This window comes from Calonectris borealis, chromosome 6 (assembly GCF_964195595.1).
Source record: "Calonectris borealis chromosome 6, bCalBor7.hap1.2, whole genome shotgun sequence".
Lineage (NCBI taxonomy): Eukaryota > Metazoa > Chordata > Aves > Procellariiformes > Procellariidae > Calonectris > Calonectris borealis.
In genome coordinates this window covers 13,522,696-13,549,484 of record NC_134317.1, presented here as the reverse complement: position 1 = coordinate 13,549,484, position 26,789 = coordinate 13,522,696, and the positions used below count along the sequence as shown (strand labels likewise).

Genomic DNA, 26,789 nt, shown 5'->3' with positions numbered 1-26,789 from the left:
GTGTAGATGCACCCAGCGCTGCTTTGCTGCAGTGTAAATAAAAATGGTAGGAGCAGGTTTTATAGATTTCCCTCCGGGGAATCCTGTCGTAGCTACTGTTTTCAATAATGCAGTAAAACTTCTACCTCTATGGATTCAAACAGATGCCCTTGCTAATAGCTCAGGTATCAAAACGTATTACGAATTTGGGAAAATGCATCCTGGAGTTGAAAACGTTATGAATCACATGGAAACGAATTAAGAAATGACTCACTTGCACCCCGCAGATTTAAAGAGCTAGGTGCTGCTCAGCCACCCCTTAAAACAATTAAACTCAGGCTAATATCGTACAAGCACAATATTCCACCTTGCATAGGACAAAAGCCCCTAGGCCTCTAAAAGGCTCTAACCTGCCAATTTACAAAGTTGCCTGTGCGGCTGCTGTTTTAAGACCCGGAGAGAAAAAGCCGGGGGGCTCATCCGAAGCCCTGCGCAGCGCGGGGAGCAGCCCGCAGCCCGGGCGAACAATTTGCCCAGAGCAGAGCGTTTCAGCCCGCTCTCCTGCGCCAAAAGGAGCCATCGCTAAGCGCTGCGAGCGAGGAGCTAGCAAATGCAGGGGGTGGGGGGCATGCAGGTCCCCCAGCAACAACCAGGTGTCAGCCGGGAAAGGTGTGGAAGGGTTGGGAAGCGCCGTGTCCCTCCCCGCTCCCGCGGCGCTCCCCGGGCTGGGCGCGGAGCTAGCGGTTGTACCCGACGGGCCCCGCCGGGGCAGGCAGAAGGACCTGGGGAATGAGACCCAACGAACAAATAAATACGTGAAAGGCTGCGCCCGGTTCCGCTCCCTGTGCCGCCCCGACAGAGGGGCAGAAGCTAGGCAAGGGCAGGGAGGCCACCGCCAGCCCCGCAGCCCTCCCCGGCGCGCAGCCATTTGCCTTTGTTGCAGCCCCGCGCCCGCAAGGTGCGGCGCCGGCCCGGGGCTGAGGCTGGAGCCCGTGCCCCGGGTCGCTCTCCCCTGAGGAGAACGGCCCTCGCAGCGCGGCGGAGGGGAGACGTCCTGCGGGAGCGGCTGCCGAGAGGGACCTGCCCACCCGCCGCCCGCACTTACCTACCTGCGGAGCCCGCCCGGGACGCGTCGCCTCCCGCCTTTGTTGTGCATGCCCCGGCAGCGCCGAGCCGCCGGCCCGCCGCCGCCGCCGCCCGTCCGCCCCCTCTGCGCCCGCCGAGCCGCAGCCAGGCCCCGGCTTAGCCCGTCGCCACGGCAACGGCGGGCGCGCGGCGGGCGCGCGGCGGCGCGGGTGGGGTAGCGGCCGCCGCGCAACGGCCGCGGGGCCCCGCCCGCCGCGCGCCCGGGGGGGTGTCGGTGAGGGGAGGCGGGCGGCGGCTGAGGGACAGAGGTGGGTGTCCCCGCGAAGCGGGTGCCGGGAGCAGCTGGCCCCTCAGCCTCGGCTTTATGGGCATTTGGCTGGCGTGACGGCTTGCTGAGCGCCTGCGCTGCTGGAAGGGGAGAGCGTGGCAGCCCTGCCAGCCCTTCGCCGGAGCCGGCGGCACCGCGGCGGCTCCTGCGGGCAAGGCCAGCGGCTCCCCGACCCGCCGCGGCCAGGACAGAGAGCCGGAGGGCTCTCCCCAGCCCTGCTCCCCTCCTTGTCTAGCGTGCCTGGCAGTTTCCGAGACACCAGCGAGGAAGCTGGCGTTTGGGTTAGCTCTAGGCTTCCTCTGACAGTGCTTCGGATTCCTCTTTTTCCATATCCAGTAGATTTTCTTTAGATTGACCAGCTCGGAAGTCCCCAATATCTGGTCACAGATTGCACGTTCTTTTGTCCTGAAGCAAGCATGGCTCTGCTGACCTCCGTGTCTATCTTCCTGTATCAACCTTCACAGGCTTTTAGACATGATGGGCAGTCTGGCTTAAACCAGGGGAGCTGCTCAGAGAACAAAGCCAAGGCAATGGTAATGCCTCCGGTTTTCCTTGTTCCTGGGCACGGAACTGAGCTGTATCCTCCATTTGCAACTTTTATTTTAATTTGCCATTCATTTTAGGGGTAGCGGTGCCAGCTTGCACGCCTCTTCCCTTTCAGACAGTAAGGACTTGGCAAACTTAATGGTTGCTTTGATTACTTCTAGGATTAAGCGTCGCAGTTCGCTGGCTCTATCATGTAATGCTAGATTGAGCTGGGCTTGTTATCCGTCTTGTATGTGTGTGTGTTCATCTTGTTCCAAACAGGCAGGTTCTGGATTGGTGAGATGTGTTAAATGAAGTTTCCCTGATCAGAATTGCATGCTTTCATGGGTTTTATTAAGTGATCAAGTATAGGTAAAGACATTGTTTCTGTCGGAGGATGTAATTAAATAGAGAACAAGTAAATTCTGCAGAGAAAAGCAGAATTCGGAGAGAAATAAATAGCATGGCAACTCTGAGGTCTTTCTGTGTGTTCAACATCTCATTATACAAATGTTTTTTCTTTCTGGGGCCTGTCAAACTCCCATTTTACCTTAGTAGAAAGGGATTACAGTGGCACTGGGCTCACACAGCGTCCCTCCACTGAAGGCTCTTAAAACAAATTACAATGCAACATACGAAACCTCCTCAGCAAGCCTCATCTGAGAGAGGAAAAGACAGAGGCAGAGACACAATGTGCTCAAGGTCACCGAGGAGTTCTCCAGCACAGCTGGGAAAAACTGCCAGAGCCGCGGTGTCCTGACCTTGGTCCTCACCTGCTGGACTTTGTCCTTCTGTCCTAAGAAGGCAGCTGGAGTGAACCCAGCCCTGCCTTCAGGGAGGGCAGGGGAGAGGGGACGGGAGGCACCCTTTAGTCCCCCTTTGTAAATCTGGGCCCGTATATCGCTCATTTAGTAAACAATCTCTTTATTAGAGTTTTTCACTGTACGCAGGGATGCCTGGAGGATGACCCGGTGTTACTGAGCTATAAAGAGGGATGATAAGGAGAACTTCGAGACCGATTGCGATGATCTTTACAGATCCCCCTGCAAAGAGCTGCCTCCTTTTCCGATGCATGCTAATTTATAAATAGCCCCAGTTCTGCTACTTGGAGAACGCTTTCATTTCTCCTTGTACTTGATGTATGTGACACTGCAGTGGAGAGCAGATGCTTGTACCAGATTCTGCTCCCATGGAAATCAGCAGTAGAGGACTCAGAGGCGAGAGGTGAAATAGCATCGGGGTTATCTCCTGTCCTCAGCTCAGGGCTCCCGTTACAGCCAGTCTGAAAGGCCAGAAGACGCCCTTGGACTTAGCAGCATAGTCTCAAGCGCATGCCTGTGTCTCTACTGGAGATGAGCATCCTGTTGTTTGCAGAGTCCAGTTACAGCTAAAGCTGAAAAAAAGAAGTATCTGTCTGCATAAACAGGAATTTTCCTCAATTGCAGGAGCCAGCAGAGGACACTGCTTTGTCTCCGGCTCTGAAAGGGCTGAGTGATTTTTTTTTTGTTCTTTTTGCTGCCTTCTTCCTGCTCCAGGACTCTGGTGGCACCTTCGGCAGAACAGTCACTGTCCCTTCTTTTTTATCCATGTCCATCAGAGGATTTTGTTTTCCAGATTGTTTGCTGCTGCTGAAGCCATAGCAATAATGCTCCTGTATAGCTTTACTTAAGGGAGGGAAGAAACAAAACCACATGACAAATTGGTCCAATTTATCACAGCAACAGAAACCTGCAATTCAGCTAGATCGCCCCCACAGGCCAGCTTAGACGGCGTCAATATTTAATGACCTGAGCACTGCTGCCTTTGCAGCTCCAGCTTCACTTCTGCCCCTCCTCACGTCACCGCGTGCCCCCTGGGTTTGTCACTCCACCACTGGGGGAGGGCACCCCCGCGCTGCCCCTGCTGCCAGCAGGGTCTGTCCCCAGGCTGCTGGCGCGGGCCTGCTAGCTATCCAAAGTGGCACAGCCCAGACCTCCTGGGCATGACAAAACGCTGCCCCTTTTCCAACCTGGCTGGACCACCTGTGCGGCGTATTTATGCCTGAGTAACAGCTCCCGGCTTTCCGGGCATGCCTGTGGCCTGTGGCAAGCAGACAAGTGGGAGCAGGACCTGTCTCAGCTCACAGCCTCTCCTGCAGTCTTTTTCTGGGTGATCGTATAACCCAGACAGGACTGTTCACCTGGTAGCAGGCTGGATGTGACTTCTGTTCAGCTCTCTACATCTGTTCCCGTTATTCAGGGAATAATCAGGCAGGAGTATTTTATCCCAGAAGGAGCTGCAGTGAAATAAATTGCCAGCAACTTGTTCTGCGCATGGCGCAGGAGGACCTGAAAAGAGGATGAGCCAAGCTATGCCAAATCCCTCCCACCCGTGAACGAAAGGGGGCACAGCAGGAGAGCTCGGGGATCCCTTTTGCCGGGCCCAGGCTCCAAGCCGGCCACAGCAACTGGCATCCGAGAGCATCTCCCAGCTCCACCCCGGCATGCTGCAGTGGCTCCTTTCTGGCTTGCTCTGCCTGGGACAGTAACGGGAACAAGTGACAGGTTATGCGGTTATATATGGCCATAGGCATGTTCTCTCACGGCTCTCTTGCCTCGGTTTCCCTGGTCTGTAAAATGGAGATGACTGAAATCTCCTGGTGACAAGCACAAAGTAAGTTTATTTATCAGGGCAGTGGTGGGGCAGGGGAATTTGTGCTGCTGGGCTGGTAACAAACGACCCAGCAACTTGAATTCCTCCAGCAAGACTGCACCTTCCACCAAGCTCTCTGTTCACTTTAAAAACCCCATTATCCAGCAAATTGCATATTCCCAAGGGGGAGTTCATTATCCACTCCAATGGCAGTGAGTGGCAGAGGCCATTACAATAAATGGCTTTTTGGTAAAATGGCTCTATAATTCACTTGGTATTTAACACTGGCCAGGGGGGGCTCATCTCTTTACATAACATGAAGCAGAGCACCTTTGTGAACATCCCCCTGCGCTGAAGAGCTGTTATAATGAGGGTGATTAGGAACAAACATAACAGCAGAGGTGCCGTCTCAAAATAGTTTGGGTCAGTGGCTGCATGGCAGAGGGGACAATGATGTGCACAGAGGACTCCTGTATTTGCAAGGGAATGTATTTGCAAGGGAACAGCTGGCTTGCTGCAGTCCACCCAGAGACACTGGGCCTTTTCCAGCACCAGAGGTTGGCAGCTGCTGGGGTGTAGCTTCCATCCCCTGGAGCACTTGGTGACTGCCCCCCAGCCCCTCCACTCTGGTGTAGGGCACCTGTAGGGCACCTGTCCTGTTATGGGCACAGCCTAAAACTAATAGCAGGGCTGTGCAGAACAATATGTAACTCAACAGACACATGCAAGTGCCCTGGCAAATACTTAATGGATTGTTCCACCAGTTAACTCTCCAAGAAAGGAACCAAGAACCAATTCAGTGCCTGCCAAATCACAGCTCTGTTAAAAAAATTAACATAGAACACAGCTCTTCCTCTTGGCAGCTGTCCAGTTATTAATTTCAATGTATCAGCTGCATATGAATGGGTTTGGGCTTCTGCCCACTATTTCTGTTTATTTGTTTTCCATTCATCTCCACTCAAAACCTTCTAGAGAGAATGGAAAACAAACATGTTGAACCACTATTGCTACCCACATACAATTGGCAGAAATCACTGCACTTTTTCATCCTCTGCAGTGAGGTAAGATCTAATTCTTAAGACTCTCTGGGCCTCTCACCTAAAGAATAGCGCAGGCACCTACGGCACTAGCTGCAGCCTTGAGTTCTCCTTGCTTTCTGGGCACATCGGTCAGCAGCAGCCTTCGGCCCTTGACTGTAGGTTTTTACTGTGTACCGGGTCACAGTGATTGCAGAGGCCTGTGCTGGAGACCTTTCTGGATTAAACAGCATCTGCGTGGTTTAAGAAGACAGAGCTAATGGTCCAGATGGTCACACTGAGGCTACAATCCCATATAACAGTTTGGACTGCACCCATGTTACAATCCACTGCATTGGCTGTGGAAAGAACTGCATGCTTTTAAAGGAAAACACATATAATACAAGAATATTGGCATTTTTTTCCTCTCCTTACTTTTTCCCTTGTTGCTGTCAACAGGCTGGTGGAGGTTCCTCAGGCCAAGCTTTGCCTGTGCTAACTGGAGTTAGCTGTTCCACCCTGCCGTAAGCACCCAGCCTGCCCGCTGCTTGCTTGACTTCTTATTGGTGTCTTGGTTTGTTCTGAACCCGTCTTTACCTCAAAGCACATTACCTGATAAAATGTTTTGCTATAAAAGCCCAAGCTTTTACAATGGTGTGATTCTTTATGCATCCGAGTGTGAGTAAGAACTGAAAAGCCAAAGGTTATGAGTTTACTTTTAATGCAATACAAATTACAAAATATCCTCATTTATAACTACAGTATTTAAATCCTATTTACAACAGCACAATCAATAGGATCTAACTGTTGATGTACAGGACGAGATTCTTAATAAGGTAAGTAAAATGCACTAAAATAAGGCTTTGGTCTTTTTCAGTGCTTTGTCTTAAAATTCAAGTGTTTTCCTTCCTTAAAAACACATGCAAGTGAATGCATAGTGCAAGGTATGAGTCTGGTTGAGTAAGAAATCCTTCTGCCTGTTACCTAAAAGGATTTCCTTCCACCAATAAATAGAGTTCCCAGTTCTGCATTTAGGGCATCATCAGGAATGACATCATCCTCCACAAACTCATCTCCAAGCTTCTTCCACCATGGCCAGCGAGTGTATTTCAGCATAGTGTTGTGGGATTGTCTTGCCTTGGTAGCTACAGGGATTGATCGACTCATAAAGATATCAACATCTTTTTCTGTGGTCTCTGCTAACCCTGGAGCATCTGTAAGAACATGGAAAAGAGTTTTCTGTATTTTGTTTTTTTATGCTGCGGTTTTATGAGTATTTCAAACAAATAAAGAAGGAGCTCTATCCTCCCACTTCCCACTGTCGTAAGTCACTCCTTTCCCCATGCAGGCATTACAGTTTTATGGCTGCATGATAAACCTGATTGGAGAAGCAATCCAAATTAAGGCTAATCTGAAAAAATAAATACAAATGGGGGAGGGAGAATAAGGGGGGGAAGCAGGACTACTTCATTCAGGTGCAGTGGTGGCATCCATCAAAATGACTTCTTGTGAAACTACGACCTAACAGAAAGAGGATCTCCGGGTCGCTACCGCTGGATCAGCGCTCCTGGCGCAGGGTGACATCAGCGTAGTGTTTCCACCGCTCTGGCGCAGCAGCACTGCGTATCCCCAGCCTGGGGGACCCAGCACAGTGTAAGAGTGTGTGGCTGATTTGCCTCGTCAGGGAGCAATGAGCTGCAGTGACACAGCACGTGACAGACTAAGTAACGGAACTCAGTAACTTGCTGAATTTTGTCCTGCTTGGGTGCTCTCTGGTGGCTGCAGTTTGCTATTCTCACTCTTTCACTCCAGGCTACTTGTCTGGAATTAAGATAGCACAGTAGTGAATTCTGTTTCAAATAAAGCCAGGCCAGAGAAAATGAAAACATGACTTGGAATTCATAGCTCAAAGATTTCCCTCTTTAACTGGAAGAGGTGACAGCGCTTCAACCAGCGGCTTGCTTACAACACAAGAAAACAGAACAAAGCAAAACAAATGTAGAGGAAGAGGTTGTGTGAGAACCTCTTCTTAGAAATTTTAATGCCTTTTTGCAGGGCCATTGCTTTTCTTGTGAACATATCGGAGAGAGACTACCAGCAGAAGAATAAGCTGCTCCTTGAAAAGCAGGTGTATACACTTAACCTACAGCAACACCTGGATAATCTCTAACAAAGCCTGAATCTCAAGATAAGGCATATGGCAAAGAAAGAAAGATATTTCAGTTTTGAAATGAGGCTTTACCACTGTTCTCTCTAATTTTCTCTCTAAATTAGTTTAATCCAAATGGTAATCAAAACTATGACCAGAGCAGTCACATACTCATTAGCAGCTCCACATCGGTGTTGACCTGAGCCAGTAACGTCTCTCTCCGTTGCGCTGCTCTCTGATCCAGTCTGCTCCTCAACAGGAACTGTGCCAGCTTTTCCTGGGCCTGCATATGTAATTCTTTACTCATTTCTTCTGACATTTGGGAAGCCTGGAGGAAAATAACAGTTTATTACCATTAGGAGCTGCTTATTTTAAATCTTTTGGGGGCAGAATAATGTCTAAACAAGGAATGCAAATGCTGTCCTTAATTGTTAACTTAATAATTTTGCTTCCTCTGCAGCTCTCTCCAAAACTATCCATCATCAAGTATATAAATTTTCCAATTACAGTTTGCTTTGACCCTTTTTATTAGATTAATGGTTAAAATCCCCAATATCCTAGTACCTTGCTCTCAAACAAGCAGGGTTAATATATCCATACCTCACATGGATTATCCTGATCAGAATTTATGAAGCTGAATATATTTCATCCCTACAGTATTTTATGTTGCATCATTAATGCGAATTATGAAATGACTAAGAAACAGACCGGATGCAATTTGATGTAGTCATCCACCTTCTGCTGCAAAGCTAGTCTCTGCTCATCAGTCAGTCCTTTGGGATCTTTCCACGGAGAGAGAGGTCTCCTCCTTCTTCGTTTTTCCAAGAATTTACATGCCTTTGTAAAGAACATATGAGAATATGACAATCACAGACAGGAAGTTTGTCTTCTCGCTTTGTTTGTAATCAATCAGTGAAAGAAAAATGTTTCAGTACTGCATATGTTAAAACATAAATTTAGCTGTGATGCTAAAAAGACAACATACAACGGTCAGCGTGAATACTAAATAGTAAGTAAGAACACTCATAATAAGTTAGTGACTTATCTGTAGTGTGGTGAAATTCCAACCTTAGGTTTCAGAGTGGCAGCTCTTATATTTTGTTACAAGACTGTATCAGGCTTCGTAACCTATGCAAAGTTTAACTCGTCTAAGCAACTTGTAGCTCTAGACTATCATCCTCTGAATAATTTTTTAACAAATTATGGTGACATGGACAGTAAGAGGATAAACAGAGCTTTTTGAGTCATCGCAATAATCCACTCAGTCCTATCTAAGGTTAGAACAAAGTATATATACTTACTGCTCTCTGAATTACAACAGCTGCTTTATACTCCTTAAGAGATTGTCTCTGTTGATGAAAATTTCTTCTTGCTCTATACCCTCGCCAGAATCTCTGGATAGTTAATGCTGATTTCCCCTCCATTTCCTCCATGTACTTATTTACCTGACCTACAAATGTAATAAAAATCCAGTTATAAGACTGTGGATTGGGATCTCTTAATAATTTGCATTTTTAATCCCCAAACTAGATAGTACCAAAAAAAGCTTGGGTGCTATCAGTTAAAAACCCCTCTTCACCCAAGGTCTGCTAGCTGTGGGCCACATCTCAGAGACTTGTAGCTGCAATGGAGCTTTATAACACAAGAAAACTGGGTCTCCCTTTCTCTTGCACCATTTTGAAGGCAGCAGATCTTGATCAGGAGTTACTGAGCCCTTGTAGAATTAGCATGTTCTCTGTCAGATAATTGGGTCAGGAGAAGAGACAGTAAGACTGCAGTGCAAACAGACACGCAAGATTAGGAAATATATTTGGGGAAACTGTTCTTAAGGAGACCCAGACAGTTTAATCTTCTGATATAGTTTAATATAAATCATACTGGCATGGATTATTTCCAGTAACGCCAGCTGTCGTTCATGGAAGAGTCTCATGGCCCTCTGTCTCTGAAGTTGCATTTGCAGTTTTAGAGCTTCATCTTCTTTCTGTTTTTTTAAATGCTGCAGCTTCTGTTCCCGTTTAGCTCTGCAATACACAAATACATTAACAATTAGCTTAAGTTGTACATTTCTTAAAAGCATCTCTCTTTCTCTTTGTGTTAAATGACCAAGCATCGAGGGAGGAAATCCACAAAATAACCTGCCATCCCAGCTGTTGGCTGCAGGACCACACCAAGCAATGAGAAATCACTTGCAAGCTAACAAATTACCACACTATCTATAGCCACAAAAAATTCTGAGCCAGTCACTCAATCTGGTATCAAATCAAAGGATCTATTTTTATTTAGGCTAAAGTTCTAAGGACCTGAAGAGAACAATGCTCCACATGGGACATTCACAGCTAGCATGAACTAGAACAACAATTTTGATTCCGTTATCTGGGGAAGAGGTAAAGTAACATTAGCCATCTGCTCCAGTATGCACCTTTTCCAGTGCATCCATCAGCACGCACGGCACGTGCTTTCCATAACACATACTATTATTTTTGTATTGACTGCAAGAGTAGATCAGAACGTTGGCTGTTAATGCTCACTTCTTAAATTTGGAGGGATTTTTTTTCTCCAGGAAATACAGACCGATACATTTTCTCCATCAACTTTGTTAACAGAACACTAGGAAAGAATTTTCTTGCAAATTCTTCCTGATCTGTACTAGTTGTTGTAATTTGATGTTAGGATGTTGCCCTGCTGTGCTTGGCATTGGAAAAGCCCCAGCAGATGTTTCACAGATAAGACAACTGAAAATTCTGTAACTGGCCCTGGAGTGTTTACGCTAATAATAGCCTGTATATCAATTATATATACACTAACATAGTAATATAGAGACTAATATATTAATACTGAATATACTGATGTATTGATACTAATAATTACTGAGACCACTTCAACATAGTCTCAGTGAAGCATGAGGAGCTGTGAGCTAGGACTCCCCCTCCCTTCACTATCCCTTCTCGTCCCAATGGACCTGACCTCATTAGCAGCTTAACTCTTGAGACTTTACGAGTTTACCCCACAATGAGGTAATGATGTGACTAATGATGTGACTCCTTCTCTTCTCCTGCTGCAGCAAAATCACTTGCAGGACCTGAGTACCCCCACTGGGCCCACAGCCGTGAGTTCTGCTCTCCTATAGCATTTTTCCAGGAACAATGAAAAAAGCACTTAAGCATTAGGAAAGAGAACAAATGGACAGAGCACAGGCATAAGGGGTGCCAGAAAGGGGAAAAAAAGGCCGTAGACTAGAACTAATGTCCAGCAATTTTGGTATTGCTGCATGTCACATGCCTTTAGACTCACAGTACTATTGAGTTATTTGTGTGTTTCCCATCACTAGTATAAATTGAGTTGTAATTTTTCCACCAACCATACTTTCTCCTCAGTCTCCAAAACTGGGTGGGGAAAGATGGGATGGAAGCTATTGTGTAAAAGAGATGCTCTGGATTTAAAGATCTGGCCCTAACTGATAAAACAGCCTCCACCACGATCTGAGAGACCATAATCCTTTTATGACAGTAAAGCAGACATGAAGCGTGCCCACACATCTACCTACAGAGGCAGATACTATATACATGATTACATCAGAATGGTCCCGAGGAAACTAGGGGTTTTCAGCCTACACATTTCTGCGAATTAGAGCTGTAAATCTTTGCATTTTTAATACAAGCAGGCACATATTATACTTCTAAGCGGAAAAATGTCACAGGATCAAACAGGACTTTTGATAACATTTTCGTGATAAAACTTTTAATAATTTTTCCCTAGAAATTTTTATCAGCTCCACTAGGTGGAAAACTACAGGAATGTTTCATGAACTTCCCAGATGTGCATCTGTGAAACTGCCAATAGTGCCTGTCAGGTATTTAAATGTTTCTTTGATACTGATTCTTTCCCATCTAGTCTGCAAAACACATGTTGTTCTTCATTCTCTGTTCCTCCTAACGATAAGACATATTCGTTTGCACAAGACCATGCTGTGACAGGGAAATATCTCTGAACAGAAGCAAAATACACACAGAGTAAGATCTAAGCTTCCTTCAGCAATTCATGGCACAGATCAGCCTCCCTCGGACCATCTATATATATATAATGGTTTGATTTTTGACACATGATTAATACAAATTATTACCATTTTAACAGTTCTACAATTAGCTATGTAACAGTGAACTAACTTCAAGGAGAGATTACAGGCTTTAATATTCACTGAGGAGACATTTCTGAAACCACAGAGTTTCAGAAGTTTGTAACTTGCAGAGTTTAAGAACTTCCACTGCAGCTGCAGGTGAGCCAAGTCTGGAGTTTCAACCCCAGCAGTATTTAACCACACTTGTTCTAAAATAAATCTGCGAATATAACCAAACCTTGACCATTAAAAATTCAAAAGTCCTCTTGAAAATTTTTCTAAAATGCTTACAGTATTCCAAACGCTATTTTTCAGCATAACACTAACTGCAGCTTTGACCTACACGAAAAAAAACAAACACTGGAGTTGTACAGTTACTATATTGTACTCAATACATTAGGACTGACTGAGCCATGAACACACAACTGTAAGAATATTAATACATTTCAATTCCTCTCAATATTAAACAAACACATTCAAAAGTTCATTTAAATGACTCAAGAACTACCTACAAGGCACACACTAACACTTACAAGTACTGAAAATATGACACAAGAAAGTCAAGTAGCTTGTTGATTGCCGATAGCCTTGCCACCCTTTCCCTTCTGCTTTACCATGTTATGTCTTAGCCCATCGTGCAAGTTTTCTGGGCTATGATTTTGGCTTGCAGGATTGCAAGGTGCCTGATGAGGGCAGAAATATTGGCTCAAAATGCATGGCGGAGTAAAAGGAGTGACAAGGATGTCATTCTTGGTGTTTCAGCCAAGTTGGCCCTCAATAGACACACTGCTTCCCCCTGCAAATCTTCCACATCTTCCAGAATTTAAAGATTACACCCTAGATAGTCCAACATCTTAAATCCAGTCTAGACGACAAATTGTAACTGCTTTCTAACACCTTGATCATAATGCAATGTGATTTGACTAACTGATTTCTAAGATCTAGTTTTGACACAGTAGTGCTCAACATGTGCAAAAAAAGGTTGAAAAAATCTGCTGTGGAGTCTAAACTTGATTTAGATCCCTTAAAAACCTATTAAACCTATGTTAAACACATACTAAATTTCTCAAAAGAGTTAGCCTAACATATGCTAACGTTACTGCTGAAATCCTACTTCAAGTAAGACACGCATTATTTACATAGCTTCATTCTTCTGTGGTGCTCCAAGTCAGAGGATACTATTTCTAGATCATTGACGTGACTCCACTTCTGAGAGTCAAAGATTTCAAATATTACTGAAGAACAAGGTCTTGCAAGCACTGTACTGAGCAAGCACTGTGGTCCTTGGTTTCTGTAGCACGCTGGCATGGCAGATTGGAAACTCCAGGACAGCTCCACATACAATTTACGGTGGAATTTTGTGTCAAGTTAACTGTGAACCAGTTAACTGTTCTACCACCAGTACATCATCTTCTAGTGCTATTTAGTGCAATCCCATGCTACAGTGTGCCCCACTTTCAGTTTTCCATATGCCATAAATTTTTACACTGAAAACATGTAAAAGCATCATAGAAGTAAGTTTTTTCATGAAGAAGTTTGGCAGCTGGGAAAGGGACAGTTGGAGCTTTTGGCACCAGAAGTGGCAGTTTGGTACTGCTGGAAAAGCACGTTGTTTGGATATTTCTGCTAAAAGAATCTGTAGTGAAACAGCTCATATTGGCATTACGTTATCTTTATGTTTCAGAATTAACAGCTGACTGGAAAAAGGCATCTTCAAGATGAAGGAACTCTTGGTCAGCCCAAACTTACCCCTGGGACATAGGAACAAATCCTCAGGGAAGCTATTTCCAGGAAGGACAGGAAGCAAATGGAAATAGGCAGTATAGATTTATCACAGGCAAATCATGTTTGACCAGCCTGGTTGCCTTCTGTGATGAGATGACTGGCTCTGTGGATGAGGGGAGAGCAGTGGATGTCATTTTCCTTGACTTTATCAAGGCTGTCATCACAGTCTCCCACGCAGGGCAGGGCTGACACTCAGAGGAACCTCCACAAACACAGAACATAGATCAACAGAAACCACATGAAGTTCAAATGGGAATTTCTACACCTGGTACAAAATAACCTCATAAACCAGGACAGGTTGGGCACTGACTACCTGGACAGCAACTCCAATGAAAAGGACCTGGGGTTCCTGGTGGGTGACAAGTTGAACACGAGCCAGTAGCGTGCCCTTGCAGTAACAAAGGCTAGTTGCGTTGTGGGCTGCACTAGCAAAAGCAGAGGCAGCAGTCAAGGAAGATTATTATTTCGCTTTACTCGGCACTTGTGAAGACACACCTGGAATACTGGCCCCACTTTACTGGGCCCCCCAGTAGAAGACAGGTATTGACAAACTGAAGGGATAGAGACTGTTCAGACGGGGACAATTCGGGCTATGGAACGTATGATATACAAAGACAGGTGAAGAGATGGGTTTGTTTAGGCTGAAGGAAGGGAAATCTAATTTCTGTCTTCCACTACCTAAAGGAAGGGAAGACAGAGCCAGACTCTTAGAGATGCACAGAAAAAGGACAAGAGGCAGTGGTAAAGAGCTGCAATAAGGAAATTCCCGCTAGCTATAATGGAAGAATTCTTCACGAGGCAAGTCATGCAGCATCAGGACAGGGACCAAGCGAGACGGTGGGATCTCCATCCTTGGAGACCTCCAGAACTGGATACAGCCCCGAACAGCCGGATCCCATTTTGAGGCTGGCCTTACTTCAAGCAGGAGATTGGATTAGATGACCTAAATTTTTCCTGTGACTCTGTGACCTGAGAAAAACCAAACCAAACCAAACCAAACCAAACCAAACCAAACCTTCTTACTAGATTCTTCTCTTTAGTGCTTTTTACAAAACCATACTGTTTACCTGAAGCTCCTCTGTAAAGTGGTCACTGCTTGGGGTAGTTTTTTCAGCCTTTTCCTTGTCTGAAATCCCCTCCAATTAGCCTGGATTATACAAGCTGCTTGATGCTGCCTCTGAAATTAATAAAGCGGTTGGTAGAATATTTTCCCTGCATATAAAGCCACTTTATTACTTTATTACTGCTTGCATATTTGGAACAATCTCAACATTCGGCCAAAAAACATCAGTTTTCAGATGCATCAAAATTCAGTATTTGTACAGCTTGGGGAATTTAAGGTCCTATAAGACAGTTGTTATCATGACACCTGTACTTGCTCCAAAGGCAGCTAATCTGATCTTCCAGATCGATGCTCTCTGTGGTAAACAAATGAATCTACAGCACAAATGTAAAATATATATTAGCTGCATTAATCAGTGTTAGAAATTTGTATTTAAAACACCTAAAGCACTTGATATTTCAAATGGTGATTCAATCAAAATACCTACACTAGAGAGGACAGAAAGACAAGTTTGGAGAATTAGCAGCAGGAAAAATGTTACATTTGCAGTATGATCAGAAGTCACTGAAATGCAACAATGAAAAAAAAAAATCTGTTCTTAAATGGAATTTAAAAAAAAACCAAACAAATTACATAAAACACACTGCTCTGTTGAAGATGAAAGCAGGTCATAACTCTGATTTCCTTTAAAGTATTGTCTCTGAGAAACCTGCATGTAAAATTTTGGTAGGAAGTTCATAAAACACACATTTTCTCTTTTATTGGGAACACAACCCAGAAGGTGTCCTTACTGAACATTTTCTCTATATGACTTAATTCTATGTGAATGCAGCCTAGAATTCAGAGATCTAAATTTTTAACACTGATGTGAGAAAAGCAGATACAGTTATTTTTCTTTTGTAGTTAGAAAAACTAAATTTTTTTTTCTCCTGCGGTTGTACGGAAATCTATGGTGAATCTGCAACAGAAAGTCAATCTCTTGAGTCACAGTCCCATACACTAATCACTGGAGAATTTCTTGATGTCTTCAAAAATGATGGAGGGGAAAAAAAATTAATAAATAGGAAATTTAAAAATCCATTAATATAGTGAAAAAATAACACAGATTTTGAAAAGCGTCACCAAAGTGATAGAGTAAATCCATTCTAAACATATATAAATCACATGTAACTAGGATTTCACATATAAAAGTCTTATTAGCACCTGCATTTCTCTTTTTCCATTGGATTGTTCCAAGTACAGCAGGTCCAAGAGTTGACCAAGATCCCTGTCAAATCCTTTGCCAGTCCACTGTTTACTTAAAAGCCCTTTCAATCCTAAGAGAGAGAGAAGCAGCATGTGATACCGCTAAGGTGAATTTTTCTTTTCAGGATTTCACACGAACAATTTTCAAGTCAAAAAATCAATGTGCAAAGGAACGCTAGAGCTGAACACCATCAGTCAACTTTGAGTTTCAATGTAGAATATTATCAATGAATATCTGGTGCTCCAACCATCACAGAGAAGTATCATACAGTGATTGTAATTTTCTATGTCCAAGTCACTATCTATTGTGTCTACATAACTGGCAGTTAAATTATCAATGTACTTTCAGTGTCTTATCAGTAAGCCATTGTAAGGTACTAAAAGGATGTAAAGCACCATGCAAGTGCTAGGTTTTATTACTTATTACTTATTGCTTTCATATTTTTCATAATAAAATTTATTTAAAACTGTAATTCTTTGACGTCTTATCTGTATAGCATAGTCTAACTGTGAGTACATGTGCATCCAATCCCTGAGACAAAATAGCTTTTTAGGTTCGCAGTAGCTAAAAAACACACTTGTGCTCCCCCCACAACACACACACACACTCCCTGTGCTGCGCACACGACACAAGCAGACAGTAACACATGTTTTTTAGCTTTGTACCAGACAAATCCCAGAGCTTGAGAGTTGTGCAGGGAGTTGGAGGGAAAAGGAAGGAAGGCAGGAAGTAGACACGTGTTTGGATAGCCTCCTGGAGAATTGCAGATTCAAGTAATTTTTCCATTGTCAAATCATTGTCTATACGCATATTCATACACTGGGCAACTCCAACACTCACATATACTAACAGGATCTGGATAGGGAGCACAAAGTCCTTCATGCAAACAGAAATGGCACGTCTGCTCTATCACACATGCACCATTTTGGAAAGATGATGATGATTAAACACTTCAGGAGAGAGACAGGTGAGACTCCAAATGGAGTCAGTGGGTGCCCTAAGGCTGCCTGAGCTCTGCAAAAGCACGTAGCCTGGCTACATAAGGCAGTTTCCTCATAGGATTCCTGTGGGTCTGACACAAGCATTTGACAGTTTCTGTACAGACTACACAGCCATATGCACCTTTCAGCTACTGACAGCGAGTACCTCAAGTGTGCCTCTCAGATGTGTCAACCCATGCAGACAAAAAGACCAGGTCCTCCTGGAAACCTGATGTAAAGACTGTGCTAGTCTTGGAGATGTTCAGGTGACGTCCTCACCTCTGGCAGGCCGCCTTTACTGACAGAAAGCTTACACTGAAGTACCTCATACCAGCAATGGCTCTGAGCCACTGAGAAGCCAAGTTACTTCAATGAGATGGCCAGATGGTGGAAATGCTGTAATGCTTTCTTTGTTGCTGCTGTTCCTCAAACTATCTAAAGGATTCCAAAGCCTGAGTAAAAACTAACATAAAGACTCTAACTTAAAAAAAAATAGAGGAAAAAAGTGGTAATTTTTTTTCTCAGTGGAAACAGGAAACATGTACAGAAGAGAGATGAAGAGTCTCTAAATGACTGTGGCATACTGTGATTCTAGAGCAAAATAAAGCATAATCCTTTGATGGAGACTTGCACCTCTTCAGACAAGCCAGCATTCTACAGCTGGGATGATCAGACCGTCACAGCAGCTTCCCAAGAATCTGCAATGTGATACCAGCCTTAGGCATGTTATACTTAATTTTATACCAAAAGGAAGCCCTCCTCTCTCAATTTTGTAGGCAAAAGTGTGGCAAAGCTGCCCATCTGATCCAGAAATCTATCTGGCTGGTACTGACTAATAAGTAGTCAGCACAAGTGTAAAAAAAGGCAATTGGACCTTTTTGTCTAGCATACCCACTTCTTACTGTCCTTGTCCCCAAAGGACTGAGGCTGCTCACAAGTAGTTTTGACCATCAATAACATCCAGAATATAAAAGACCTGGCAAACATCAAAGCCTCTTTCTTAGTCTCCATGGGCATGACAGAGGGCAAAGGGGTTTCCTGGAGCTCCCTGCTAGGCCAGAGACAGAAACATTAAATGGGACACCTCGTAAATAATGAATAACACAGAGCAAATTATATGCATACTCAGCCTCCTCATCTAAAGGCATCAAGACAAAATGATAAACTCATTTCATGATTTCTTGGAAAGAGTTAATTCCAATCACTTGGATATCAAAAGACAATCAGCTCCTCAGTAACAGAACAGCACCTATCAGATAAGCAGACCTGTAACAGCCAGGGTCAGAAGTTGGCTTTAAGTAAAAAACTTTCATGCTTCTGGATTAGTAAGCCTTAGCACACTGGCAGATGTCTGAGACACAGCTTACTGTGGCAGTACAGGCACCCTGCTACTAGGATCTCTCAATATCCAACCTGCCCAGGAAAAATGATGCAGAACATCACATAGAAAGAAGTAAAGCCCATCAGGTTGCAAGCGACAAACAACAGCTTTAAGAGACAAGTTGCCACATGCAGAGTCCTCAATACATAGAAGAAAATAAATACAGGAAACAGAAAGAGGGACGGCACCTTAAACTACAGTGAAAATGAACAGAAGAGAAAGAAAAAAAAACCAACACAGCACTGCAGTTTGGATAGTTATTGAACCGAGATGGGAAACCTCCATCTTTGTATTTTTAGAGTGAATGTAAGAGGAGGCCGAGTGATTGGTCCCATGCATGTTTACAAACCTTTGTAGCGAGCTGTGAATAACTTCACAAGCTGCTTGCAAAATTTTGCCGCCAACAATAGCAGTTTTGTAGCAGCATTTCCGATGACAGGATTGGTGGTAGATGAAAGCTTATAAACAAGTTCATCCAAAACAGAGTGAAGGGTCTCTTCATCAACCTGAAGCAAGACAGAACTTTAAAAAGGAAAAAAAAAAGGCAGGGGGGAACAGAATTGAAGTGTTAATTACAAACTAGGAGCTTTTTAACAGTGAGTTATTTTTAGATACATCAGGCATTCAGGAGGCCAACATACTCAGCTAGCTGGACCAGCAATCTGCTCCAGGGAGTACTACTGTTTCAATCAACTGATTCCCATTCTCTCAATTTAACAACAAGATAAAGAAAATAGCTATTTTTTCTACTTCTACAACAAAGACTAGGGAAAAAAAACCAACACAACAGTTCTCGGATATGAAAAAGTTCTATTTTAACAAGCAGTAATGAACGAGTTTTAAATTTAAAATTCAGAAAATCAATGATATAAAAACAACTAACCTATTGACCCTCAAAATATTGTGTAAAACAGACATCATTATAATTGCTGTTTCAACATCATCTGTTATTAACAACTGCAGGAAGTGATCGTTTTGCAGTACTGCAAAAAAAACAAAAACAAGCAAACAAGAAATCACACAATCAGAACCAGACTTGAAAATACTATAAAACAAATAAACTTCACTATGGAACATAAGCCATAGCAAGTAAAACCAGATACTGTTTCTGGAACAAACTCCCTCTTTTACAATTTTTACACTGAAACTTACTGGAATAAGTAAACTACTTCAACATCCAAAAAAACATGTTGAGCCCTGTTTTTCTACCTTTAGATATCCCTCAGGCACTGGTGTTGTAATGGAATAAAAGCTTTAAAACCTTTTATGTTACACTAGTACCAGTTTCTTATTACAACAGTGGAATTATCACTGGGGCAACAATATCCGGAAAAGATAAGGACTTCAACCTTGACAGTTTGTTAGGTTTATTTAATGCAAGCCCACTGATGTCATTAAAGCACCCTCTTTTTTATTCCAGTGTATCATTGTCTACATATTCAGTAATTTTTCTGGCCGTCTGTGTTTTTAGTTACACATCTTATGATCCTTGGGTTTTTGTCCTATATTAGAAACAAAACCAAGTTCTGCTTTTTAAAATCAGTGTGATTAACATCGGTTAATTGAAAGCTTATTTTGGTCAGAAGTGTATAGTGAAGTTTGTTAGATATTTGTAAAATTTCCTGGCATGGCAACACAGAAATCTGTTTTCAAGTCTATCCACTTTTCAGGGCCAGCAATGTACTCTGGTCAAATTTCTGCATACGTTATAGAATCATATCATAGAATCATAGAATGGTTTGGGTTGGAAAGGACCTTAAAGATCATCCAGTTCCAACCCCCCTGCCATGGGCAGGGACATCTTCCACTAGACCAGGTTGCTCAAAGCCCCATCCAACCTGGCCTTGAACACTTCCAGGGATGGGGCATCCACAACTTCTTTGGGCAACCTGTTGCAGTGCCTCACCACCCTCATAGTGAAGAATTTCTTCCTTATATTTAATCTAAATCTACCCTCTTTGAGTTTAAAGCCATTACCCTTTGTCCTATCACTACATGCCCTTGTAAAAAGCTCCTCTCCAGTTTTCTTGTAGACCCCCTTTAAGTACTGGAAGGCTGCTATAAGGTGTCCCCGGAGCCTTCTCTTCTCCAGGCTCAGCCACCCCAGCTCTCTCAGCCTCTCGTCACAGGAGAGGTGCTCCAGCCCCCTGATCATGTTTGTGGCCCTTCTCCAGACTCAACCACACACAGGCAAAAAGATCAACTGTATCTTATCAGAAAAAAAATCTGATTTTTTTAAGGTATAGAATTACAAAGGGAAATTACAGGAAAACACTTTTAATGTTTGTCTCTGAAAGACTAGAACGGGAACTCTTTAGTATTTCCCTTTAGTGGATCTTTTCCCTTTTAGATATTGCTGTTTCTGTTGAGTGAACTACTTTAAGAGATTGATTTAGCTTCTACTCTAATTTAGAAAACTAGGTGGAGATTAACTGAAGAGTGATTCTTGATACCTGTAGTTGCCATAAATAAATTTTCAGGTGTTTTATGGGTTTACTTTTCCCTTACCGCATGCTGCCAGTTGAATATGCCCACCGAACAGCCAGCAGATGGCATCAGTTACTGTTTGGAACCAGCATAAAAAATCTTGTTTTTCTTCATCCTAAACAAAAGAGAAGTAGGTAAAAGCATGTGTATTTATCTTCACTGAGGACTTCAGCTTGATGTAGTGGGAAGGTTTGTATGCTTCAGGGATTTGGCGACCAAGACTCCATCAAATTCCCAAATAAGGTTGCTGAAACTGTAGGAACCAGTCAAAAAAATAACTTGCGAGTCCTTCAAGGCCAGAGATCAATCATACTAAAAAAAACATCCATTCCTGAAAACATCATAACAGGGAGAGAGAAGTCTTGTTTACTCCTTAAAATATACTTGATAGCATAGGAGGGCTAAGAAGACAAATAATAGCTCAGTACAAATGCATCATAGATTTAATCCACAAAGTGGGAAATATATTATTTAAGATTAGAGCACAGGAAAAAAAGGGTACAAAGTGGCCAAGGACACAGTTAAAATCAAAAAGGTTCCTAAAAACTGGCATGGTGAGGCTTCAGAAGCACCTCCTAGTTGGAGGTCTGGGAGCAAACACCAAACCACTATTAAGCTGAAGTCTGATCCGTTTGCCGAACAGACTATGTTATGTGCTTGCCTGTGACAACACTGGACTGGAAAAACTGACCAGGAAGAATCCCCGTTTTAATATGTGAACGCACATACACACACAGAGTCTAGACTCTGTATTCCAGGTGTGAGTCACAGGCCACTGGAAATCTAAAATCTTGGTGCATGGACAGCAAAGGAGCTTTTGACAGTACTACATTGCTGACAAATGTTGTTATAAACACGTGGTCTGATTATCTCCCACATTAAGTGAGCCTCCACAAATGAAATTTTGGAAAGTCTTATTCCTAGATCTCTGCTGTAACTCCCAGCCGTCAGTCATTGTATTTGGTTCTTACTGACAATGAGAGATACAAAATCACAGTAATAAGTTAAGCTGTAGTATTATCTGTTCTGTGTTTTGGCAATACGTCAGTTTCTGAAAGTTATTTCAGTGCTTCCCTTGACTTCAAAGACTTGTGCAAAAAGCAAATGAGGGCAGAATAAACTACTAATCTCCACTGGTACAGTGGGATTTCCAAAGTTCCACTGAGCAAGCACCAAGTCTGGGTGCCCAGTCACCTCTGAGACCACAAGGTTTAAAAGCCAAAGTACTAATTATAATGTAGACTGCATTTGCATTCAAAAGAAATCTTTGCCCACAAGCATGACTCAAGTAGCATGTAGGCTGAGACATAATAAGAAAGTGTGGGGGAAATTACATATTGCGGATAAGACTTGAGTCTCCTGGGATGTCATTCAGGAAGCTTTCTTCTTAAGTACTAAAGTAGTTCACTTCTAAAGTAGTGAACTAACAGAAAATAAGCTACTCTATGGATACTTTCTGAGAATTGACTGTGTTTGTGGTGTCCAGCACAATACTCCGCAAGAAAACTTTGACTAAGTGCAAGAAGCCAGTGAGCCAAGAAATGAAATACTAAGGGGAAACAGGATATTAAAAGAAACTATCAGAATCCATGAGGTTGGTTATTTAAATTATTCATGGGTTTCGTTTGTTGGGTTTTTTCCTTCTGATTCTGGAACTCAGAATGCTTCAAAAGCATGAGAGAACCTTGCTGGGCAAAACCCGTCTTCTCTGTAAAGAGGGAGAGAAATGTGAGAAAGTGTTCAAATCTACAAATTCTACAAAGTCTGCCTTTGGGGTTCCCAACATGCAGGTTCAGAAGCAGTGAGCATTCTGGGAATTTTTTGACAATTTTGTGGCAGAAATTGTATAGCAAAACAAACTTTAATAAATCTGGTTTAAAGTCTTAAGACTTCCTTTTGTACAGCTAAATAAAGCAGTGGGAACAGAGCCGTTACAAAAACTGAACTAATTATATGCAAAGTTAAAAAGACACTACTGTGACTGGGATGCTGCCTTTTGTAAGGTATTTTTTTCTATCATACTGCTCTAATTCTTCTATCCTACTTAGAATTGCATTCCTTCCTCCTGCCTCTAAAACTTGCGAAAAGTAGTAGCCAAACTCTGTAAACAAACCTACGGTAACAAACTAGCTTTGCACACGTACCGGACCAAATGCTCCACAATGACAGATTTCAGTTTCAAAGCTCCAAGGCATAAGAAAAACTACTGTAATTTCTGGAAAATAAATTTTCATACTACAGTGTCCCTAGAATAATATCCTATTTATACAATACGTAATATAGAGGTTCTCTGCTCTTTTAACTATGAAATTTAAATACCTTGATTGCTCGGATAAATCGTGCTTGCAAGCGTCTTCCCAAAACCAGCAGGTTGTCTACAGCTGAAGGAAGAAATTTCTTACAAAATTCCTCAGGATCTTCCTTCACCTCTAGTCCTACACAGCAATGACTGAAATGGAAAAAAAAAAAAAGAAAAGAAAATCAACCTGAATAGTCAAGGGCCTGTTTGAACAGCTTTGAATGAATGTCACGTCATCAGAGAAGAAATGCTTCACTGGCATGGGACAATTCAACACTGAACAACAGTTAACTGCTGTGACTGGCTCCAAGGTAGCTGCCTCAAAAGGAAGAGGAATCACTGGCAGGCTAGAGACAGCAAGTATATTACTACTTATTGTAGCATGTCGCAGTTTAAAACATATCCAAGGCGCTTTCTCCTTATGAGAAATAGATCATAGGATCTATTCAGGCTCGTTCCACGTGCTAGGAAAGGGCCCTGATGGTCATGAAAAAAAAAGGCAAAATAGAAAGGCAGACAAAAACCTGATAAAGGAAACCTGATGAAGGGGATGCAGATCAGGCAACGAAAATATGTATAAAAAAGTATTACTTACCACAAAATCTTCAGCGAATCTGTCTACAAATTTCCTCTAACTGAGGAACACGTGTGGGCTAGAAATCAGTTCTTCAGATCTCAGTTTTCTTATTTTACTCACCGCAAACATGTCGGTCATTTCTGGAAGACTTTTTACAAGAAACTGCATGTTTTACAACTGGGAAGTTTTTCAATTCCGTACTCCGCACTGATACTAGTGCAACAAAAGTGTCTTCCAAACTTTTTATGAACTTTGCTTTCCGACATCTCATCTAGGCTTTGTTCGCTTTTTGTGAATGCACACACGTAAAGCTTTGCTTACCAAAGCCCTTGGAAAGTAAATTCCAGGCATGAAGCTGAGATTCATCTAGTTACAAAAGGACATTTTTATAGCTAAAATAAATTTCAGTTTTCTCCGCAAACTGAAATAGCTTAGAGGGGATGATTTAAGTATCACACAACTCTGGTGATAAATCTTGCATCTCTTAGTGAAATTCCTGGCATTAAAAATTCATACTGCAGATATTGCATAAATAAGAGATGATTGCCTAATTGCTTCGTGCCTTAGAGTTCTGCTCCCTAGTTAAGCCAAAATCAAGTACAACTTGAGGAAAATTTAAAACTTACTATTTTTCCTGACATCGAAGACTGAGATTGGATCACTGGGGACTTGAGTTGAAAGTTGTCTTATTTTCTAGCTATGAATTAAACTTAATTATGCCACTCTCACAGTATCACTACATCAAGCTATCTAGACTGTAAGAACTCTGTCCTCTATTATGTTTAAAATATAAATAGATATTTAAAATAGGTGTATTAAATAGATATTTAAAGAGAGTCAAGCCAAGCTGTGAGTCAATCAGGCTGAAGATTTTTGCAAGATGAAATCTAAGTAAACAAACTTTTTAAAATAACTGCAATTCAAAATTAGCAATTACTGGGTAGGAACTGTGACACTGATGAGTACTGTTCACAAAAAAAGGTAAAGCCAACACAAAAACTGTTCCCACCAAGCAGTTTACCCAGCTCAATGAAACACAATGCAAATGAATTAAACAGGACCAATTAGACTATGCCTGACCCCTCTGCTCTTGACTGCTCCCTGCACTTTAACCCTGGCCTTTCCTGAACAACAAGCCTTGTTCTGGATGGGAGCCAACGTATTACAGCTTGAAAAGAAAAAGAGCAAGATGAAAGGCCAGAAAGAAAGCACGAAGAAAACTTAGCAACTTTTTTTACCTTAGTATCTCTGCTAGCTGGGCAGCAGTAGCCCAGCCTCCACGCAGACGAGAGTGGTCTTGCCTAAGGACCAGCATGCAGTACTGAGTAAGATCATAATCGTATATATCTTGCTTAATCTTTTTTGATTCTTCACATCCCAAGGAAGCACTATTTAAAATTCCTGTGGGAAGAAAGCAGGAGAGAGACAAAGAGGAGCATAAGATTCTGATATGCAAGAGGTTTTTTTTTTTCTTTTTCCAAAACATAAGAGGAGTATGTATACACAGAGCCAGGATTAAGGTAATTTTAAAAGTGCTAACAACAGCATAAAATATTTTGTCAGCATTTTTCACTCCTACTTGTTAGATTATATGACAATTGAGAAGGATAGCTAAACTTAGGTTTCCATTTTCTCATTAGACACTTAGTAGTAAAACATACACTACCTGGGATATAGCCCATTTGTATGAATTTCCTAGGCCGGATAAAACCACAACCACTGTGAAACATATAGCTTCCTTATAATTACATCCCAATTTAGAACAGGACCTAACTTGTTTCTACCGTTTCTATGAGCAGTGGCTATGTGGCAAAAGGAAAGACGGGGAGTCACACAGGAGCTCGTGATTGCATTTCTGTGTTAAGACTTAAAAATTGAATACTGACGACCACTCTGGCTCTCTACCCAAAAGCACTGGGAGAAATTATTTGGCCAACTGCAAGATCCTTGCCCAGATCGGCAGGGGTCTTACAAACTCGGTGACAGCTGAGAGGGAGAAAAGGCCTCCTCTCCATTTGCTCCCCAGCTCCTCCTCCTTATTGTTGCCAATCTAACTGCCACTCAATACCCCTCTCAGGAAAAGCCATATTATCAACCCTACAGAGTTTCCAGCCCTGCCAGAAATATTCAGAAAACGTTCTGTATTTAAGGAGGCAGAAGGAAGAAGGACTGTCCATACTTCACTACCTCATCCTTTTATTTTAGAAACTAATTAGAAGCTAATTACCCTTTAGCTTCAGAAGTAGCAGGGGGATGTCCTGTTCTCTGCTCTCAGTGACCTGAGCAGCTAAGGCCAGTACCCGGGGGTCCGCAGCTGCCAGCCCCGCGCTGGGCGCGTTGGCCATAGGAAACAGAGAGAGGCCCGCAGTACCATCGATTCAAGCCTCCTTCCCTTTTTAATTGTTTCGGTGCAGGCGTGGGGTCCTTAAGCCACTACTACCATCAAACCTCCAGCTCCTCCACCACCAGCTGGAAGCTCACGCTCCACTCTGCGCCTCGGGCTGCAGTTCTCCCCCTGAGGAAGGAAACAAACATGGAGGAAGCCCCATCCACGCTCCCTCACGTCGCCTCTCGAGGCAGCGGGACTGGCTCTGCCGGCAGCACAAGGCTCCAGCAGGGCAGCCCGAGAGAGGCCCCACGGGGCAGGCAGCGTGAGAGGCCTCCCTGAGGGCCGCCAGCATCACCTCAGCCACGGGCAGGGGGGGGAAGGGGCCGCGGAAGGGCGCTGCCGCCAGCAAGGCGGCGAGGGACAGGTGTCCTCTCCCACCAGAGTCACCTCAGTGCCCCCACGGTCTCCCCTAGTGGCGGTGCCGATGCCGCGGAGCCCCCGGGACGCGGAACCCCACGAGCGGGGCCGTTAGGGACGCTCTGAGGGAAGCCCCTTCCCCCCGCCCCGACCCCTCTCTCACCGCCGCGCGGGGCCTCCCCCACTTCGGGGCTGGGGGGGGGCAGTTGGAGACCGAACCCGCTGGCTCTAACCCGACCGCTCCCCCATACCCCCCTCCCCTCCCAGCTGTGTGGTCGCGGCCGCTCTCCACCAACCAGAGCTTTCCCCTGAAGGAGGTGGGTGTCATTTGCATATCCGCGTGCGGGCTGGCGCCGCCGCCGATTCCACTCGTGGAAATCTACAGAGGGCCGCCTCG

The 26,789-nt window shown here is 43.6% G+C and overlaps 2 protein-coding genes across 3 annotated transcripts in view; both read right to left on the bottom strand.

Annotated features, from left to right (window-relative positions):
* Nucleotides 1-2,826, bottom strand: part of LOC142083844 (uncharacterized) — a 49,110-nt gene extending 46,284 nt beyond the window's left edge. The window contains exons 1-3 of the mRNA XM_075153890.1: nt 2,692-2,826; nt 2,555-2,577; nt 1,089-1,538 (exon numbers count right to left, since the gene is read on the bottom strand). Coding sequence (XP_075009991.1) covers nt 1,089-1,538; nt 2,555-2,577; nt 2,692-2,826 — 608 coding nt within the window. The remainder of the gene's footprint in view (nt 1-1,088; nt 1,539-2,554; nt 2,578-2,691) is intronic.
* Nucleotides 2,827-6,271: 3,445 nt separating this feature from the next.
* Nucleotides 6,272-26,761, bottom strand: IQCB1 (IQ motif containing B1). 2 transcript variants are annotated; one of them, XM_075152873.1, is made up of 14 exons: nt 26,556-26,641; nt 25,874-26,161; nt 24,885-25,047; nt 23,090-23,219; nt 20,792-20,885; nt 19,167-19,266; nt 18,633-18,805; nt 15,880-15,992; nt 14,681-14,790; nt 9,593-9,735; nt 9,016-9,164; nt 8,423-8,551; nt 7,886-8,042; nt 6,272-6,779 (listed from the first exon to the last, which is right to left on the bottom strand). In XM_075152873.1, exons 2-14 carry the CDS (start codon nt 25,989-25,991, stop codon nt 6,550-6,552), a joined length of 1,809 nt encoding a protein of 602 aa, XP_075008974.1. In that variant the 5' UTR covers nt 25,992-26,161; nt 26,556-26,641; the 3' UTR covers nt 6,272-6,549. The 2 variants fall into 2 exon arrangements, with proteins under 2 accessions (XP_075008974.1, XP_075008973.1); XM_075152872.1 differs by lacking the exon at nt 26,556-26,641 and adding an exon at nt 26,689-26,761 and having other exon boundaries at nt 6,431-6,779.
* Between the last annotated feature and the right edge of the window lie 28 nt (nt 26,762-26,789).